Source organism: Carassius auratus, chromosome 18, assembly GCF_003368295.1.
Source record: "Carassius auratus strain Wakin chromosome 18, ASM336829v1, whole genome shotgun sequence".
NCBI lineage: Eukaryota > Metazoa > Chordata > Actinopteri > Cypriniformes > Cyprinidae > Carassius > Carassius auratus.
The window spans coordinates 4,738,240-4,760,338 of record NC_039260.1 but is presented as its reverse complement, the minus strand read 5'-3'; the positions used below and the strand labels follow the sequence as shown (position 1 = coordinate 4,760,338).

At 35.2% G+C, this 22,099-nt stretch overlaps 1 protein-coding gene across 3 annotated transcripts in view; it reads right to left on the bottom strand.

Moving 5' to 3' along the window:
- LOC113118203 (voltage-dependent calcium channel subunit alpha-2/delta-1) overlaps positions 1 to 22,099 on the bottom strand; it is a 90,525-nt gene that overhangs the window by 63,667 nt on the left and 4,759 nt on the right. For all 3 annotated transcript variants that reach the window (XM_026287190.1, XM_026287191.1, XM_026287192.1), the window contains exons 2-3: positions 19,216 to 19,297; positions 18,872 to 18,988 (exon numbers count right to left, since the gene is read on the bottom strand). In XM_026287190.1, the coding sequence (XP_026142975.1) occupies positions 18,872 to 18,988; positions 19,216 to 19,297 (199 nt within the window). The remainder of the gene's footprint in view (positions 1 to 18,871; positions 18,989 to 19,215; positions 19,298 to 22,099) is intronic.

Here is a 22,099-nt window from a genome sequence, read left to right as displayed (position 1 = left end):
AGACAAGGGAGGAAGCTTTGGATTGTGAACTTTAAAGAGCCTGTCTACATAATACATCAAATTCTTATTTTAAAAGAGCAAAGAAAATGATATGACAAGAAGATGAAAGCATATGAGCCTTATTCACTTTAAAGGTCTCTCGGTTTGGGGCTTAGCTAAAGCTGATGTTCAGTAATGTGGTCTTCCCAACTCAACATTTGCCTTAAATAAACAGGTCCATCAAATCTTAAAACCCACAAAAAACATTTCATTTCAACCATTCAAGACATTATGGATGTGTTCTTATAAACAGAATGACTTGACTTATAAGTCTATTTAAGTCAAGTCATTTCACTTGGCAGCCATCTCTGCAACACCTTTCGGCATACAAGTGCAGCTCCTATCTCTTTGAACGGGGAACATCAAATTCCACCAAACTGTTCTCCAAGCTTACAATAAAATTTCATATTTGCTATAATTAGCTATAGACCAAAACCACTTTTTGTACCAGGCTGTAATTTTTTTTTTCTGCTTTAAAGTTGGACATTTTAACATGGGGAGTCTATAGGACTCCCTTTTGGAGCCAGCCTATAGCAGCCAGTCAATGAATTACAAGTTTAGTCACTTCCATGTTGGCTTCACGAGAGAGAACAGAAGGTATCCGCTCGCTTAGAATGCTGATTGTTTCTATAACAACCAGGACGCTCCTAACGCCAGCTGCAGTGATGAAATGACTTTACAGATTAGCGATTTGCTCTTTCACTCGGAGGGAGGGGCTTCCTTCAACAACATTTTTGCATTTTTCCTCGTTCAAAACTATACGAGTGATATGTCCTGGGTATTCTATAGTCTTTGGCTGAGATAAAGCAGTCTCTGCACCTCCTCTGCACAGTCTGGGAGAAACTAAAAATACATGGTTTCACACTCAAGCACGTACACATTTAAACACATGCTCCCAGTGCTTGTTAAGCAGGATATGTAAGACTGTGTTCAGACTAACCTTACTCCTAAAATATGGCAGCAAAATCAGAGAAATGCAAAACAGCAAGTCACTCGTCCAAATGCAAATGCACTACAGTTATAACACACCGTTAGCATGGCAAACAAGTCGATATATATCTACACAACATCAATGGCATGCTGCTGCCATAACAACCATTTCCAGGAGAGACTCATTAGTGGCCTGTGGTCATTAAAGGCCCACAAGGAGTAAAGGTTCATAGGGTTCATAATGGAAACTAAGACTGAAGTATTTCTGCTGCTCATTATTGAGAATAATCAATTATGTCCAATAGAGATAATGAAAGACAGAGGGCGAAAGTTCCATTCATTCAGATGTTTCCTGGCAAAAAGTAAAGGCAGGCAAAGGTTGAGAGTTGAACTGATGTGAACTCTAATTTCTGCAGCCTCTCAGCAAGAAGATGTCATCTTCAGATGACACCTAGGCTATGTAATGAGTAAAATAACATTATTGCAGGTAACACGCAAATGCTATTCACAAGTGACATCAATAAAAGAAGTGTGAATTAAAAAAAAGAAAAAGAAAAAGAAAAGAAAAGAAAAGAATAGAAAAGCAAAAGCTTACACTTGAGCGAGTTATGTTCAACCAACTCTATGTTTCTTGCACAGAACAACCTCCTGGAGAGCAACCAATTTGGCTTCAAAAGCGGCCACTCAACTGAGACTGAAATTGCTCTCAGTTACTGAAGCCCTGAGACTGGCAAAAGCAGCTTCCAAATCCTCAGTACTCATCTGGCTGGATCTTTCTGCTGCTTTTGACAGAGTTAACCACCTGATCCTCCTGTCCATCCTCGTGAAGATGGGCGTCTCAGGAACAGCACTCCAGTGGTTCAAGTCTTACCTCTCTGCTAGGTCCTTCAGGGTGTCTTGAAGGGGTGAGGTCTCTAAGCAATGACTTCTTGCTACTGGGGTTCCTCAAGGCTCAGTGATTTGAACCACTCCTCTTCTCCATCTACATGTAATCTTTAGGATCTGTTTTAGGATCTACTTTTCCTTTAATTGCTATGCTGATGAAACTCTGATGCAATCTACTTCTCATTCCAACCAGATGATCCTACAGTAGCTTTGCATTGCAGCCTGTCTGACAGACATTTCTGGCTGGATGAAGGATCATCACCTTCAACTCAACCTGGCCAAGACAGAACTGCTCGTGATCTCATCCAACCCAGCACCTCATCACAACATCTCTATACAGCTAGGTTTGTCAACCCTAACTCTTACCAGGACTGAGTCTTTAGCCATTTTAAAAAAAAACATCTAAAGACACATATTTTATACCATCAACTGACCAATTAATACTAGCTTAAAAAAGGAAAGACAAAAAGAGAGAAAAAATGAAATACAAAAAGAAACATTTTAAGAAAGGAAAAAAAGTGAAAAAGAACGAAAAAACGTAAAAAGGAAACAAAAAGAAAAGAACAGAACAGAAAATAATTAGATATGCAACATATAACCAATTTTAGTTACAGATTTTTCTTGTTTCAAAGACCCAATTTTTTTTATTTAAACACAGTTAGCCCCTTAACTGTCACGCACATTTTTGAACATTGACTTTGCAGTGCACAATCCAAACTTAAATTTGTATAATTCATGAATGAAAATATTTTGTAACATGATATTGACGTACCATTTACATGGTAATGCAATGTCTGATTTTAAAATGGGTTTTAAAGGATGAATTTTGAGATTTTAAGTTTTCAGTCGATATATAATTTCTGATGATTTCTAAAATGTGATAGAGAAAAAGGCAACAAATTAGTTTTTTATTTTTTTAACAAAGGTTAAAACTCCAGTTATAATCTAGGTTTTTATAGGGTGCACTCTTGTCATAAATTAATCGGTTACTTTCACTATATAATTTTTTACAAAACATATTGGTAAAATATATATTTGGGAGTCTTAGACCTTTCCAAGGATATATAGTTTGTCAAGATTAGATTAGATTTAATTGTAATATAGTGAAGTAAATGTAGGCGTCCCACAGAGGGGACGGGTGACAGTTAACAGAGACAATAATATTGTGATATCTTACAATTACATTTTTTAAAATCTATTTTTAAAATGTTATTTATTCCATAAACGGCATAGCTGAATTTCAGCAGCCATACCCCAGTCTTCAGTGTCACATGAACCTTCAGAAATCCTTCTATGCTGATCTGCTGCTAAATATTTCTTATTATTAACAATTGTCCTGCTTAATTCTTTTGTATATATTTTTGCGTTGTTTCATATTTTGGTTGAAACCATGATACCAAACAGCATTTATTTAAAAATTAATATTTTGCAACCTTATAAATGACTTTACTTTTAATCAATTATTAAGCCGATCCTCAATTTCTTTCAAAACAAAACATCCCAAACTCTCTCCGCAAATGGATAATTTTGTCTTGCATCTCAAAATAATTTGTAGCATATAATTTAAGACATCAATGATTGAAACAGTCCAGACAACATACTTTGTGCAGCAGTATTCTAAGATTTCTAATCAAGCAGCGAATGCAACACCCATTAAAAGTTGTTCAGCTAAATGGAATCACTTTATTCTTAGGTGGACTCGATTCAGTCGACCGACCAAACTGCTTATGACAAACACTCTAGTGATGTGAAAGGCAATAAGTGGCACAAAGTGCTACAAGAACTAATGCTTTCGGTAAATCATGACCTTTGTGTGTAGGTGAGTAGAGAACCGACAGTCCCAGTAATAAACTACAGCTGGGTTTGCTTGTTCATTCACCGCTACTTCACTCGCCTCCAATTCATCAACCTGATTACAGTAACCACAGTGGAGTAAGTCAATAACCTCACAGGAGGTCCATCAATACCTTTACTCCACTTTAATCTCACCAGACCGGAGAGAGAGAGGAGTAAAAAAAACAAAACAAAAAACATTTAATTATAGACGAGTTAGTGTCAAAAAAGTGTCAAAAAGTGCTAACTGGAATAACTTGTGAATCTCATATTAAAAACTGCATCCATATAATGTCCTGATAGGGTAAAAAAAAAAAAATAGGACAAATCATTGCATAGCAACTTTACAGAAAATTAAGTTTCTACAATATTTGGTAGTAGCTTATCAGTGGTGACTGTCAGTTTATGTGTACATGGCAGAAGTTTTTGGAAAAAATCAATTAAAGACGTAGTCAAATAGACGATGAACACTATTAACAGCAATCATTAGGATGCATTTTTAACACACTCTGTTATCTTAGATAATTTTGAAGTTTCCTCTGGTCTCGTGCGATATATAGTTGAGTATCATCAGCATAACAGTGTAAACTAATCCCTTATTTTTAAATTTGTGACATTTACCCATGGTAACCCATACTTGGAATTGGTGCTCTGCATGTAACCCATCTAAGTGCACACACACAGCAGTGAGTAGTGAACACACCGTGAACACACACACGGAGCAGTGGGCAGCCATATATCCAGTACCCAGGGAGCAACTTGGGGTTCAGTGCCTTTCTCCAGGGCAATTCAGCCAAGGGTATTGAGGTTGGAAGAGAGCACTGGTCATTCACTCCCTCCCAGCTACAACTCCTGCCAGCAATGAGACTCAAGTCTGCGACCTTCGGGTTACAAGGCAAACTCTCTAACCATTAGGCCACAACTGCCCCAGTAATATTATTTCCTAATTATATTTCCAAGGGGCAACATGTATATTGAAAATAGCAGAGGTCCTAGGACAGATCCTTGTGGCACTCCATACATACTGGTGATAAATGAGATGACTACCCATTTAAATAAACAAAGTTGTAGTGAAACTAACCCAGGCAATGTAATGATTCATTTACTAGGCCGACATATCTGTCTATCTATTTAAAGCTGTCGGACAACTACGATTAAACTTCAGAGTTTGAGTACATAAATGGTGAATTACTTTCACAAAAAAAAAAAAAAAAAAAAAAAAAGTGAAAGTAGAAAAAGATTTGCAATAAGCATATTTTAGTAAAATGGTGCTCTGAAACACTGTAACACAGGGAATAACCGAATCAAACACGCCTTTCAAACTTGTTTGCCCCTTGCGATTTAGGCTGATCTTTCCTCATGCTAAACCAGATGGCTAACTCAGGTCCTGTCAGTATAGAATAAAGGGATTTTGACGGGACTGTAAACCACAGCATCGCATAAAGGTGAAACAAATACATCTCTGAATGAGTGGCGAGAGAGAGAGGGGGAACTCACCGCTGTTATAATATCACTCCCATCAATCCTGGATTATTCTAGCCATGAAAACACATGACAAAAGAGCAAATGACACTCAAAGGCCTGAGCACACATGGGCACATTCATCTTTTTTCGCAATTCGCATTAAGTCTCTCATTTACTTCCAGAAAGCATAGCTACCTGCAGCACAAACACTCTGCGCAACTGGCAGGCTCATTAATTCTGCACGGATCCCAAAAACCAGCAACAAAGACAGTGCTTTCTCCTCAGCTCATCCTTATAAGATGCTCGAAAACTAAAATTCACCTTCCTGTCACCTGAATGCACTCCAGTGACCTTACAGTACAGTTGGTCCATTATTCCAGGACAAAGACCCAGACAGACTGTGAAGTGACAGAAGCTATAAACTAAGCAAGGCCGGAGGTATATTGCTTTCTAATGGGAGATTTTGGCTGAGTGTCGTCATTGAGTTATGGCAGTCGGTCATAAATCCTGATTGGTGCTGCTCTCCTGGACAGTAGCGAGCTTCATAAATGATTCAAGATCTGATATGCGCGTCTATTCACAGATGAAGATGTCCTCTGCCCTATGGTGATGGACTGCAGTGGCAAACCCCCACACTAATATGGAGCGCAGCCATGCCCCGGCAGACATTTAGGCAATGACATTCAAGTGTAATTATTTGCAATAAAGTCAGTAAGGTGATGGAAAAAGAAAACTCATAAATAAACAACACAAATTATAATACAACATTTTTATTTAAATAATACTATATATATAATATAATAATATTTTATTTAATAAGAAATAAATAAAGTACAAAATTAAGAAAATGAATAAAGTATAGAGAAAGTGCTCCAGTTTGCTATTATTATTAATATTATTATTATTATTATTATTATTATAAAAATGCATAGTTTTTTTGTTTATTTACATTTGTTTAATAATATTAGTAGTAGTAGTAGGGTCGTGGTAGTAATTATTATTATTATTATTATTATTATTATTATTGTAAAAATGCATAGTTTTTTTGTTTAATTACATTTGTTTAATATTATTATTATTAGTAGTAGTAGTAGTAGTAGTCGTAGTAGTAGTAGTAATTATTATTATTACTAGTACTAAAAATGTTTGTTGTTTTATTAGTTTTTATTAATAAATGTTTATTATAGTAGAAATATATTATTATTATTATTATTATTATTATTATTATTATTATTATTATTATTATTATTATTATTATTAGAATAATAGACAGAAACTTTAGTTTGTACATTTTTCTTTCTGACTATTTAAATTAAGACTTTGAATATGAATTACTAAATCCAGCATTGATCAAAAAATACAATAAAATAATAATAATTAAAAAAAAATACAAACTAAAGTTTCTGTCCTTTATGTATTTATTTATTTTATTTAAAATCTTAATTTATCAAGTGTTTTTTGTGATAGTTATAGTTATTGATCATTATTGTCATCATTATTATTAATGAAAACAATAATGTTTATTATTATTATTATTATATAAAAAAAACATTTGCTTTGTCATTTAAACTGACAATAACTACATTTGAAAATGAAATGCAACATGTAAAAAAATTAAGAAATAAGCCCCGTGAAGCCTTGGTTTACAGTGAATATATAACAGCTAAGAGGTGTTGTTAGGCACAACGGAGTTTATAAAATGGTTATTCCATATATAGCAAGGTTTCACAAAATAAAACAAAGCAAATACAATTTAATGATATTTCTAAAATTATTATTCTTCCGCCAAACAATGTAGTTCCTCAGAAACTTGTGGTTGCAACAAAGTGGTTGTTGAGGTGTTTGCAGAGTACTTTACAACAGCTTTGAATGAGGCTCAACCAATCAGAATCAAGGATTGGAACTATCTGTTTTATAAAAAAAATAAAAAAGCAGTAACGCTCCTCAGAACACTTCATAGCAACACCATGCCAACCACACAAACAGCACAATATCATCACATCAGAGTCTGAATAACTTTTCCATGTCATTTTAATTTAATAAGTCTTATATGGATTCTGTGTGTGTGCTGGATTAACAGAAGAAGTGTTGCAATAGGATTATTCACTACTGTCAACAAAAAAAAAATCTTTACAAATTGCAAATGGGATATTCAAATAACCTGGCAATCCAGAGACGGCGGGTGATTACAGTGATGGAAGCCGGTAGAAAGGTGTCTTTAATAATGCGATTCTCCTCAGGGATATTCAGCCTGACAACAATGCTGCATTCATGACTGGATCTCAACACTGCTTTTCCTTTCCCCCAGAGGAGCTGAGAGGAACGATCCAATTACCTCCAAGACATTATATCCAGTGCCATTATTTAAGGGGCATAATCGTTAAACACGGCAGCAAACATTAGGTAGATGGTTTAGTGAGACCTGATTGGAGAATTGTATAAGAACCATTTCAGTCTTTCTACATAAATGTCATGCTTAATGTGTTTAATTCAATGTGTGTAGAAATTTCTAGTAATTTCACAAATAATTGTAAAGTGAAAATTGTTTCTACACCATTTTTTTATTTTTTATTTATTTATGTATGTATTTATTTATGTATTTTGAACCAACAATGATCAACACTTTTACAGCATTTATTAATAATTTATTAATATGTGTGTTACTTTACATACCCTAAGTTTGTCATATTTAAGTCTGTATCTGTATTTTGTTTTTATTATTACTTTATTTATTATTTATTGTTTATTATTATTATTATTATTATTATTATTATTATTATTATTATTATTATTATTATTATTATTATTATTATTATTATTATTATTATTTTCCAGTATTTATCAGATCATTTGTTTTGATTGCAGTTGTATTGCCTGGACCTGGGGGACCAGAGGGGGATTTATGTATATCAATAATAATAATAATAATAATAATAATAATAATAATAATAATAATAATAATAAAATTACCATTAATGCAAGTTGAACAAACATGATTTATCAATGTACAGATGTATATTTATACATTAACAGACTTAGACAACAATAAAACAAATATCTGTTTGTTGTTAGTTCATGGTACCAAATGCATTAATTAATGTTGACAGACCACCATGATATTAAACCAAAGACACCATGGCCCACAATTCACAATCCAAACAAATCCTGATTGATACAATTTCTACCTTCCTTTTCTTCCTACCGTATATTCTGTTTTCACATTATGGAAGTTCAGTGTGTTTTAAATGCTACTAAATATTGTCTGGAATGTTAAAATAATCTTAAATTGTACAAAACCAGATTTATTGTGGCTTTATGTCATGATTAACACTAAAAGTTCACAAAAAAAACACTGTTTCAAGGACACACGATCCATGCTTTTCATTTTCTGAAAAGTTTCCCAGGAGCTATAGAGTGCACAGTTCATTTCCCACGCTCTCGATGCCATGCAGCGTAATCGTATCTGTTCTGTGATATTCAGTGAGAAGTGTTTGATGCATATGGATATAGAGGCGCTCAGACAGCTGCGACTCTGTAGCAAACAGAGTGTGCCGAGCATCCATTGCTCTTGCCCTGCCCTCATCAGCGGGTCTGTGGCTGCCTTCACATGCATGCCATTATCAACAGCCCCTCGCTAATGAAGAAGCCGATAGGCTAGAGCAAAGAGACAGATACGGCCCTGGAGTCCAACTCGACTGAAAATCAATGAGCTATTTACAACAGCCTGCATCCTGTGACACCACACAACAATTTACAGCCGGCGATATTAAGCCATGTAAAACTCTGACAAAAAAATGAATAAATAAAATAAAACAGCGGTCAGATGCTGATTTAATCTTTGGCAATATTCAACTTTTCATGCAGGGAAAATGAAATAGACCTGTTGTGCTTTGGAGTATATAAAATATGATTTAATGAACATAAAAGAGAATGAAATATAATGAGAAATAATGTTCAGAATCAGTATAAAGAACAATCTACATCTATAAAATAAACAGTCAAATGATCATATATATATATATATTAAATCTAATAAAAATAAATAATAATCAAATGACTAAATCATTAAATTAATGATCAAACATTTATACCCTTAACAATAGGTATATTTATTTGAGGAGCGAGTTAATTTTATTTGTATGCCCCATTGGCAAACATCTTTATTTTCTTGTTTAAATTAAAAAAAGAAAAAAGTTTTATTAATATTAAATAAAATATTTTATTAAGACTACAACACTGATTTAAAAAAAAAAGAAAAAAATCTCTGAAGCCACCCCCCCCCCCCAAATAAAAATAGTGAATAAAATATCTTTAATATCTAAAAAAACAAAATTTTCCTGAAGTTAAATCTAGAAAAATTGTCCACTAAGTGAAACACCTACCAAATAAATAAATAAATAGTCAGAGAAACCAAAGTCAGTCTGCAAAAGTCAGAGATTGTAATTCTGTATAAACAATTCTCATTATAAACCAAATAATGTGAGCTATGTAAGCCACATTTATATTATAAAACTATAAATTTGCGGTCTATCAACAATTGTCTTTATTTTCTCTTTTTTAATAATTTTTTTCTATAATTGTATGCATCCAACCATGCATCAAGACGAGAACAGAAGGGGCTGAGATGTCAAACGAATAAGAATCACAGAAAGAAAGACAGAACGGGTGTCGGCGGTTCAGACTCCAGACAGCATGTGTCTCAAGTGAAGCAGGCCAAGAATGCAAAGCATCCAATTTGGTGCATTGGCCAATAGAGGCGAATCTGAGAGTATTAGAGTAGAAGATTTATGGGGCTGTCTGTGGCCTAACTGAGCTCTAGGGAAAGATTCGCTGTTTCCAGTGGCCTTTCGCAAAGGCCAGCACACACTGCTAGGGACAATAAAGATGAGCCACCACCGATGGTTATTACTCTGTGACGTGAGTGTGTACTCATTTATCTCATGATTGCAAAACACCACACACACGACCACCCACACACTCTCACTCAGACACAACACTATAATTACAGCTCAGACAAATCATGTGACCCCGATACATAGCATGACACAGTCCATTCAATGATCGCTACTGAGGGATCATTTAAATAATTAAATTAACTTAAATAATAGCAAGCAAGTGAAGTGTGTGATTTTTATAATGACTTAATTTGTGATATAATTTCTCCCATCATGATATTAAGAGATGACTATACTGTTAGTAAGCCATTTATACTATAGGTTAACCTCCCTGAAAAGTGTAAACAGTGGAGATGTATAGTCATTTTGTCATAAGGGCCACTAAAATCTCCCTAACAATGATATTATTATGAGCTTGCCAGCTTCCAAATGGTCTTAGTCCAGTTGCATTCATTTGCATAATGATTCTCAATGTGCAACCGTTCAACAGTGTTTAAAAGTTCGGGTTGCCAAGATTTGTCTCTTATGCTCACCAAGACTGCATGTATGTGATCAAAAATAAAGCAAAAACAGCGATATTGTGAAGATGGTGAATATTGTGAAAGACAAAAAAATAATAATTTCTATTAGAATATTTGAATATTCATTTATTCCTGTGATACAAGGCTGAATTTTATTTAGTCTTCAGTGTCACATGATCCTCCAGAAATCATTCTAATATGCTGACTTGCCACTATATAATATATATATATATATATATATATATATATATATATATATATATATATATATATATATATATATATATATATATATATATATATATATATACAGCTTTTCATCAAAGAATGCTACAAATAATTAAGTGATATATTATTATTTTTAATGTTTAGGTTAATGATACTTAACGGTTAATCAATATTAAGTTAATAGTAATGTTTTATGTACTATTTCTCATTTTCTTGTACAAATTATTCATTTTAAAGGAACCATGTTCAGTGCAACCCATTTAGAATTTTTGCAGAAAAAATGCTATACAATAAAAACGAATGGGGTGTAAGAGGTCCAAACCTCCAAAAATAACAAAAAGTCATACTATTTTATAAAATAATCTTCTCCCATCTAAAAATCACATAAATATTCATGTGTAAATTAGAATATAACACGAGTTGTTCCCTTTCACACATTAGCTTTCACTTAATGGAAAAGAGCAGTGTGAATATTTCCTTTTTTGTGAACTTTGGAAGAAAGAAAGCCATACAGGTTGGAATAACGAGGGTGTGTAAATGATAGCAATTTTAATTGTTGCATGAACTGTTAAGATGTGATAGGAACACACACACACACATCCCCACACCATCTTTAAATCATTGTTTGCATGCGGATAGCAGTTTGAAATACTTTATGCAAGCATCATTCCTTCCATAAACAGCATAAATAAGCATTCCAGGCCTGATAACATGTCAATTAAATGAGAATCTGAGCTGTGAATTAACAACTCCATTAGAGAAAGAAGAAAAATAACCAACAAAATATAACACAGATGTCACTGAGCCGTCTGGGCTTATTAAAAATCCTCTCTACACAGCGTGCTTTGATATGAAACTGCTGGACTCTTGCACAGACATCAGAACGTGATTGTTTCAAGACAACCCCATCTGCTTATACAACACATTTCACCGAGCTGTGCCACGTTAAATCACGCTATGCTGCGTTATTGCATCCTATGTCATTCTAGACTGCGTTCCGTGTCGGCCTGTGTTTTGAAAAGCACTGTGTGGCACCAACGGTTGATTACATGTGTGAATGCGAGTGAAAGTTCCTCTGGGCCGCTCTCGTTTGATGTGAGGATATTCACAGGAGGACGAAAGGCAGCATCTGCTCCAGACACACAGATTCAGTAATCAAGCACACTCATTACAAGATACACACACACACACACACATAAGGATGCAAGCTGATGTCCCACACACTCACACACACACATAACGAGATGAAACACCAATAAACTGAGACACGATACGACTTCTGTATATAACGGCACTGAAAATAGAGCCAATGACACCAGATAAGTGGCGTCTGATAGACGTTAGATTACATAACCGATATCACAGTCTGGCAGATATGTGTGAAAATGTCCAGATTTATGTTGGAGAGCACACATATTCAGTGTTTGCTCAAAAACACAACAGTTATTTTAAATTTTAATTGTATTTTTGTATATTGCATTATTTTTGGTCAGATAAATGCAGTTGTACTAAACATATTTTTTTCTTTTATGAAACGACTCTTCTTTCAAAAACAAAACAAAACGTAACATTTCATTTCTAACGTTTCTAAACCTGTGATTGGTAGTGTATCTGAGAATTACCGACATGAAATGTCATTTGCAACCCATATTACTTCCAATTTTCACCATCCTATCAACTGCAAAAAAAAGTCCTTCCCTACTATTGTTTTTCTCATTGAATATGGGACCATTTCAATATTAAAGCTTTGTTAAAGGTGCAATAGGTGATTGTCTTGGAAAACAATTTTTTTGTTATGCTGGCTGTAAGTCTCGTCACATCCCTATAGCAATATCTGTATATATATTTTGTGGAGGGCACAGTAAAGAAATTTACTAAGGGTACACAATAAATATCGGCCGATAATTAAAATGGCGCTATATGATAACAGCTTCTCTATGTGAAATCACGCACCTGATTGAATTTACCGTTGATTAGAGAACCGGCTTTACTGACAAGTTGCGCATTCATTATTGACCGATATTTATCGTGCACCCCTAAAATGTACGTACGTCTGAGGTCTGAGGATTTTAAATGGCTTTCCTACCTGCCTGTCAACATATGTATCTGCATATCTCTTCGTACACTGTTTGCGCAAACAGGTTATGTAATCAGCGCATTCACGCAGACTGTGCAGACAGCACGAGAACGGCAGACAAACGTCAACAACCCTGTCTTCCTTCCTGGTATGGTAGTACTTTTAAAGTTTTCTTGCTGGTGAATAACATGATGTAGCCCAACGGTTCCCAATTCCAGTCCTAGCATAAATATTTTGCATGTCTCGCTTAGTTAACACACCCGATTCAGATTACCATCTCTTTAGAAGTGAGCTACGTGTATGAACTGTGTTCCAATCGATTTGATCCCTACACCATGTTCATTGCTCCCTACTCCCAGAGCAAGGGTTTACTTCACTTTGGAACATGGGCTGGAATTGGGAGCCGCTGATGTAGCTTATTGTAGTAATGTTGTCTTCTGGTCTGTGAGCATAAAGGCATTCAGGGGGCGTGGCTTTTGATGCAAATTGCAGGGAGGGTGGGATGCTCACTTTCAGTGCTATCAGGACAATGTTAGCATTTTCCAAGATCCCCAATTACACCTTTAACATGATCGTATAGGTTATGTCAACCAAAAAAGTTGCTTCAGAGGCTGAGCAAAATATTTATTTGATAAAGATCACAAAAACATTAATGTTCATTTAGTATAATGCACCCTGTTGATTAGACCAAGAACATGTATCAAGAAAGTTATAAAAAAAAAAAAAAAAACATCAATTTTGATTTCATGCTGACTTTAAGTCTTCCAAGCAGAAAGAGCAACCTTTGAGCAATAAAAGTCTCCTCTGGGGTGGACTTCATGCCATTTGTCTATACGAAAGGACATATTTCGCCTGGAGGTAAAGGATCCCAATTTGAGATGGTGTCAGAAGGATCACACTTTAGCTGTGCTTAATGATCTGACATAGCAGAGAACAGGCAGTCTGGGATGTATGCACACGGGACAGAGAAATCATTTCAAGTGTCAGGCGAAGTCTGTAAGGAAGGAAGACAGAATGTAAAGAGACACTAGCTTTGCCTCAAGCCAACCCTAAATGACTAATTAATTTCTCTTTTCAATCCTGCATGTACTATTCTCTCCCACATACACACATGAAGGGAATTTATTATAAATTATTCAGCTTAATTACTTTTCACATGGCTCTTACAAACAGCCACACACAAGAATTACATTTATTATTCATTTTTTGAGAAGATCCACAACCCATGATACACAATGACAGCTGGAGGACAAAGGCCACATTGCTTGGATATCACCACTGGCACTGTAATAATCTCAATAATATTAAACGGGTCAAGAACCCAGTATGATTCATAAACCAGGGTCATATTTCACCCCCAAACCAAAGAAAGAAAGAAAAAAAGTTGAATGTTATACAGTAAATAAAAGACAAAAAAAATGGTTGAAAGATGCAGAACATTTCTAGTAAATTTCCAATTAGCTGAACATTGAATGATCCTATGAGACAAAATGATCCGATCCTGCTATGCATCTCCCTCTCACAAACTCTCGTACTGCACATGTATAGCAGTGATCTAACTATTCTCAAACAAACGCCTCACATCTATTATTTATAGGAACATGAAGGGGGGGAGAATTATTCACTCTGATTTTCTGTAGATAACAAATAGGTGAAAAATTACAACTTCCACTGCATGACAAAATGCATATTTACTGAAGTGCCATGCCTAGAAGCAATAATTTCCGCAGTAATTCTGCTTGGTTCTCAGTGTGATATTCAACATTGTCTCCTCTGAGATCCCTTAACAGGAAAATATGGACAGAACTGTGGAAATCCGAACAGCCCCCGCTACAGATTGCGGAAATGCAAGTCAATTAGCCAGTAAACATTTCACTGTCTACTTAGCTGGACCGAGCAGACAAATATGCACAGTCTAGAGAAGACAATTAAAAAAAAAGAAAAAAAAAAGGACTTCATCTCACAGATGGAAGAAATGTCTTTTAATTAGGCGGTAAACATTTCACTAGCTAGGAAAAGTTGGACTGTGGGCGCAAACCGCAAACAGTAACATATGATGGGACGTCTGGTCTCTGTAATGCATCTGAAATAATTTGAAGTCATGGGATTTATAGGATGTACAGAAGGTGGAGAGGACCCTTCCTGAGCCCAGCGTGCGACATGACCCTGCAGCTCAGTACAGCCACTTAAGAGAGCGACCTGCTGAGCACCAACATACATGAATGAGTGTGGCCGGCTGGAGGCTGGTTATCTCAGATACGGTGCTGATCAAGAGGAGGAGAGGGCTGTTTAATAATGCATGTTGAAGCAGACAGTATCAAGCGCAGGGCTGAGACCAGAATTGTCTCAGACGAACCAGGCCACTGGACCGATCAACTTACACCTCTGGACACACACAATCAAATACAGTCACAACTGAAGATGACTGAGATAATTTTTTGTAACCTGGCTTAAAGACTTGCGTGTGTTTCCACTGGCATGGAGCGAGCGTTTTCAATTCATTTCTATGGAAGTTCAGCTTAAATACTTGCGCAGTTACTTACTCTAATCAACACACTCACAAATGCATGTCAAAATGACAAGTACACTAGAAGAATACCCTACTGATCAAGGGACAATCATTTACAAAATTGCTAATTTAAAAATGTATACAACAATATTATAATGTTGTGTAGTCATCTATAACACCTACTTTAGACACCGCCAGGTTTACTCATTGAAAAATGTATTTGTGATGAAATAATTATTTTATAACACATGCTATACAATTAATGTGAGTTATGCATTAATTTAAGTGAGGAGAGCTATTATAGTGGTGCAAAGGAGATGCAGATAACTTGATTAAGAAACTTTAATTAATCATCTCAGATGTATTAAGCAAAGTACGAAGAACGGACCCCAGGAAAAGGTAAAACTGTCTACTGGTAAAAACAGTTATAAACCTAACAACATACACACACGCCACATGTGAGACGTTGCGGCTTATTATCTAGTAGCTGTTAACCTGTAAATATTAAAAACACACCAGAATGGGGAAAAGACCTAGAGACCACATGTGACACACAAACAAACATACGTTCTCAAGCTCGAAGCCAAGCCACGCTGCGTTTCATCTGTATTATCAAAGCAGATCACAGAGGTTGGAGCTGAGAAGGCTGAGGACTTGTGTCTGTGTTTTCAGAATGGTGCAGTGGCTGAGAAAAACAAGGAGACAGATGTAAAGCAGTTCTTTATTTAGTCAGCTGACGACAGCTCTAGGGGAAGCTATGCCTGCGATTAAAATTTTCATCAATCACTAGAAAAAAAATTGTGGAAAAAATGTGGAAAACAATGTGGGGAATAATAGATTTGTATTTTCTTAAGGAAATAGCAGCGGCTGTGATGCAGAGAAAGAATAGTATAAAAGTTTTAGCCAAGATTCGATTTTAAGCTTTAGTTCTGTTAATGAAAAGCCAAATAAAATCTCTGAATCTTGTCAGCTGTGCATGAGAATTAGCACACAGCCCGACACCATCTCCTTTGTAGTGTAAAAAGGCGAGTAGAAGGTTAAATAGATGCAAAAAATAAAAAAAAATGAAAAGCCACATTACCGTTCGGAATGCAAATGGATGCAAAAGACTAATTACAATTCAGTATGCAAAATATAATAAAGTCATCACTGTCAGATTTCCAATACCAAACATTTTAGTCAATGGGAGATTTTCATATAAATAAATGAAAAGTAATTATAAAAAAATAACACAATTGAGGCTCAAATTAAATTAGGAAAGCAGGAAATAGTGTCAAGTTGTTCAAGGTTAATTGCAAAATGAAATACATGTATAGATGTATAAATTTTTAAAACTAAAAGGCTAATTCAAAATATTAATAAAAATATAATGTTCAGATAATATTCTTTTTTTTTTTTTTTTGCTTATTTTATAGTCCACTGGGGAAAAAACGGAATGCAAATGAAGTCTAAATGAAGTCTGAAAATAGCATTTTTAAAGCACGTAAAATCTTATTAAAAATGAAAAATAAAAAGCTTATTCAAAATATTAATAAACATATATTACAAGTAATACTAAAATAAAACTCTCCAATAAGGATTTTTTTTTTTGCTTACTTGATAGGCCACTGAATGCTAAACAACCTGAATGCTAATGCAAAGCAAGAGCATACGTCTGATTTGAGACATCATTCAGTTCCAAAGCACGAACAACAGAATGAGTTACACGCCAAAGTTTAATCCTCACACTTTGCCACAAAAAGAAGTCAAAGTATAAATAAAAGCAATCAATACTGTTTACACAATCAGCCTTCATACACAACTTAAGAACAGAAGTAAAACATCTCCTCATTAGCGTCTTAGTAAACAAACTCCTTGTGGCATTACCAAAGAAAAGGAATCAATATTCAGTCTTGCAAAACCTCAAATGAAACCATCACTCCATCGGCCCGCTCTAATCTTCCTGTCCGTATACACAAGACAATTGTGTGACAAATTGTGAGCTAAAAAAGATTAAATCTATTCTAGTGAAACATTTAAGTCAATGTTAAGTGTTCTGGGGAGGCTGGAAGATGTGGGGGATGAAAAACAAGCACACGAGTGTGTTATTGAGACAGATGTGAGTGAAAGAGCGAGGACATTCCCAAAGGCCTGTCTGTCTGTCTCTAAAAGATGAGAGAACACCTGAGTAATGGGCTGAGAAGGACCAGTCCAAACATCCCTCTCTCTCTCCTGCCTCTCTGCAAAGACAACAATATTATTCACACAAACTAACACAATCATCGCCCGACAGCCTTGACCACCACTGAGACTTCCTCTGCATGCTAATGGAGACACGGGTAGACAAACACAGCAGCCATGCCAAACCCCCTCCAGGTCTGCAGACGGGCATCAGTGAAGCGGGGAAAGCCCGACACATCTGCAGCGGGCGCAGACACCCAGAATCTTTCAAAGGCTGATAACAATTATAACCCGCTGGCATCCGTCCATCCATCTTTCCAAAGGATATGCCAGCTGGCGTCTGCGCGGATGCTCATATGCAAACAAAAGTACACACATACTCAATGATGCTTAGATGAGATACAGGTCAGTGTGAGCACACAAGAGGGTAGATGCAATTTTATTCTGCTGTCTATGGGGCATCTGTTCAACTCCAAACAAGCAACTCAACAAGCTTTCTAAATGTACACCTGTGACCACTGGCTCTTGATTACATCATGGTTTTAAAAATTACAGACAAACAATTTTTTTACGGTTTGAACATGTACAAAAAAAAAAAAAAAAAAATATATATATATATATATTCAATATTTTATATCTGCATCAAAGATGAACAGGTATTTTCAAGTTTAATACAGCTTTCATTTTTTTTCATTTCATTAGAATGTGTCCAAGTTAATTAGATCTTTTACTGAGCATAAAATAATGATTTTCATACATTTCCACCATGATTTACAGAAGACAACCACAATAATGTCGTTCAGTGTAACTTGTGCCTTGTCAGGCATATTTAGAGCACATTTTAATTATTTAAAATTAGTGTTGTCAAATCGATTAATCGCTATTAATTGCATTCAAAATAAAAGTTTGTGTTTGCACATATATTGTGTGTACTATGCATATATTATAAATACACAGGCATACCTGGATATATTTAATAAATTATATGTAAAATATAAAATATAATAACATTTAAAAATAAAAGCATGTTTCATTTTTAAATATTGATGTTACAACTACATTTTTTTTGACATGAGCTATATATATATATATATATATATATATATATATATATATATATATATATATATATATATATATATATATATATATATATATATATATATATACATATATACTGCATATAATTGTTATATAAAAATACAAATTATAATTATGTGTGTGTGATGAATATTTTGTTGTTCTATATATATATATATATATATATATATGTCCTTTACATCTTTTGATGTTTATGCAATCATGATCAAATAAAGCAGGATGGTCTTACCTCTAGAGCTGCTGCTCGCTTCTTCAAAAAATTTTCTATATTCCGTGCCGCTGTTTCCACAAGCTGTGCTGCATTATTGGTTTTCACAGTGAAATAATTCTGATTATCCATAAAGATCTGCCATAACGGAAAGAAAAAGACACTCATTAGGGACTCTGGTAATGAGGTAACGAGATGATGGTTTACCGGTAATGATTGTTTTGATAATTAAGCAGGCTTTTATTGAGGCTTAACTCTCGCTTATGATTTGTTGGGCCGAATACACATTAAAGTACACATACATCAACATGTACAGGGGTGTGTGTGTGTGCGTGGTATAGTGTGAAGGCTTTTGGACCTCTGACCTGTCTTAGATTATTTCCAGCGCTGGCTGTGTCTGCTAGAGAAACCAGCTCCTGCTGCAGCTGATCTACCCATTCTTTTATCCTGCAAACACAAACACTCATATTAAATACACAGCTGCAATCGAAATATATACCTGGAGGGGTCAGAAAATGTGATGGAAAACAATTCAAGTTTTTATGAAGTAACTAAGCCCCAGTCATGAAGACAGCTACAGTACATATGTGAGTCATATCGAAAGCAATTTGCAGTATGGAAGAGTTACAGCAAATGCAATCCCATGACGGGCTTTTAATATGCACGTTTTATAAATAGCACGAAGCAGCTACAAATGACTAAATAGTCCGTTAGCACACTGCAAGCAAGTACTCAAGATGAATAACCTGGTGAACACACACAAAACCGTGTCCTTCAGAGCAAACACAAAATGCTTCAAGCACAAACGTGAACCTCAGAAATGGCTTTAGGGACCGTTTGTGGCATTTTGTAAATGCTGTGCTTTTATTTTGAAGTTTGTGTGACCCTACCTAACTGTTTGAACTGAACAAATGGCTCATTTGTTTGATCAAGATGACACAAAAACCAATCAAGCAAGTCAAATCCACAATAAACCTGGGCATGTCAAACATAGCTGAAGAAGGGTTGTACAAACACAAAGAAGTTATGACTGAAAACCGCACTAATAAAAGCACATATGTACAAATGAAATGCATGTGCAGGATAACACAAAACCGGCGATCCCTCGAAGTGTAACTCTTCCATATTTTGAAGTATTTATATTTGGAGAAAGCAAAATCTTTAATCTTTAACCTGCAATTCATGTTATAAATTTTATAAACTGTACATGGTTGCAGAGCTGTTCTACAAGACACAATTCAGAGAAGTCGCTGGTTCCAATGACTGCTCCGCATGGTTATAGAACATCCAATTAATATTAATAATTAATCACACAATGTACAACCACACTCTGCTGGAAACTCTTTTTCTTCATGATATTCCTTGATGTCGCACTGCAAGATGAAAAGAAGAGTGAATTAATGGACATCAGGACGAAGTCACATGTCTTTCATGGCCTCTGTGATCACAGATCTAAAATTACCCGAACCACGATGAGAAATTCAGGAGGTGTTTGCGAAGTGTGAAGTCCGTGGGAAAACTAGAGCTATCATCTCTTGAAGAACAGAACTTTATGACAAACTGTGATCCTAAACACTCATTTGTTTTTACTCAGTGTACATTTTATATTTTAGCTATTCATTTATTTGTTTGTTTATATTTATTTTTATTCATTTATTTTTGAGGAAATGTGTCCTTGCTAAATACAAAAAATATATAAATAATGAATATAATTTACAAATAATGTGTCACCGTTTCCACAAAAATATATAAAAATATATATGAAAACAAATGGAATATTCAGTAAAGCATTCTGCACTCTTATGTATTATTTTTGTCAGAGACCAAAAGTCTGCTGTCTGCACAAAAGAAGCTGAGGAGCAAATGTCCAGTGTCTTTGTGATCCCAGAGAAGGCCATGGTCTTACTCTCTTTCCCAAAAGAACAAAAACACATATTCACAGCAGACATCTAAGTTTAAGTCGTGAACCCAGACCCAGTACTAGTATAATAGAACCCTCTGGTGCTCTCTGTATTGGGGTCAAAACCGAATTTGGAAAAGGAAGTGTAAAAAAAAAGATAGATGGGCTGCAAAGAATTCTGAATTTAATATAGGCTCCTCCATTCTTCTGCTCTAGTGCTCATTCTATTCTTCTGTCATAGGCTTTTTTCCTCAGAGGCTGAAAACACAGAAGCACAGATATAGGTTGCAATAAGACAATCCGTTCGCTGAGGTGCTTTCTAACAAGCAGATTTGGACAGATATGGTTACACCAGCATTTTTTTTTTGCACTAAGTCTGCTAAGTCAAAATGTCCTGTTTGCAACTATGCCTCCAGCAATGTAAAGTCCCTCACACTCTTTAAAACACCCTGTAAATAAGCCATTACCAGTCAGACCTTCTCCACTCACAGGGCTTCAGCTGGCTCACGTAATATTGCACACTACCTTGTAAACTTACAACCACACACACGCTGCCAGGTTTTATGGTGGAAGAAAAAACGAAGTTTCTCACAACCACCACGGCTCATGTACTAATGCAACAAAGTCTAAATGTCTGCAGATGTAAGTAGCACTCAAAGGAATAGTTTAATCTAAAATCTAATCTAAAAAATGCACCGCCATCAGAATGAGAGCCCAAACAGCCAAACAGACAAAAACATCACAATAATCCATAAGTAACCACAAGGCCAATCAATTAACATCTTGTGAAGTGAAAAACTGTGTGTTTGTAAGAAATTAATTCATCATTAAGGTGTTTTAACAAATATGAGTCAAAATATGAGCACATAATGAATCAATAATTCAAAAGAACGATTCTGCCAGTTAAAGTCCATTCCAGATCAAAATTGACCAACATATTTGTTTCGAACTGTTTTAGATTGTTCTTACTTGTAAATGTGCTTAGATCTGTGCATATTTCTCTCCTGATTCAAATAAGGCAACTTTTATCAGCTATTTGGACTCTCATTCTGACGGCACCCATTCACCACAGAGTGTAATGCTACACTTTTCCAATTTTGTTCCAATGATGAAACAAAGCTCATCTACATCTGGCATGGCCTGAGGGAGAGTACATTTTCAGCAATTCTTTTCATTTTTGGGTGAACTATTCCTTTAAGTTGAAGCCTATTGTACAGTATAATGAAAGTACTTCATTTTAATCACAGTTAAAATATACAACAATACTTGCAGGTTTCTTACTATGTATAAAATTGGTTGATTATAATGTGTTTTAATGCATTTTACTCTTTAAAGGTGTACCCATGATG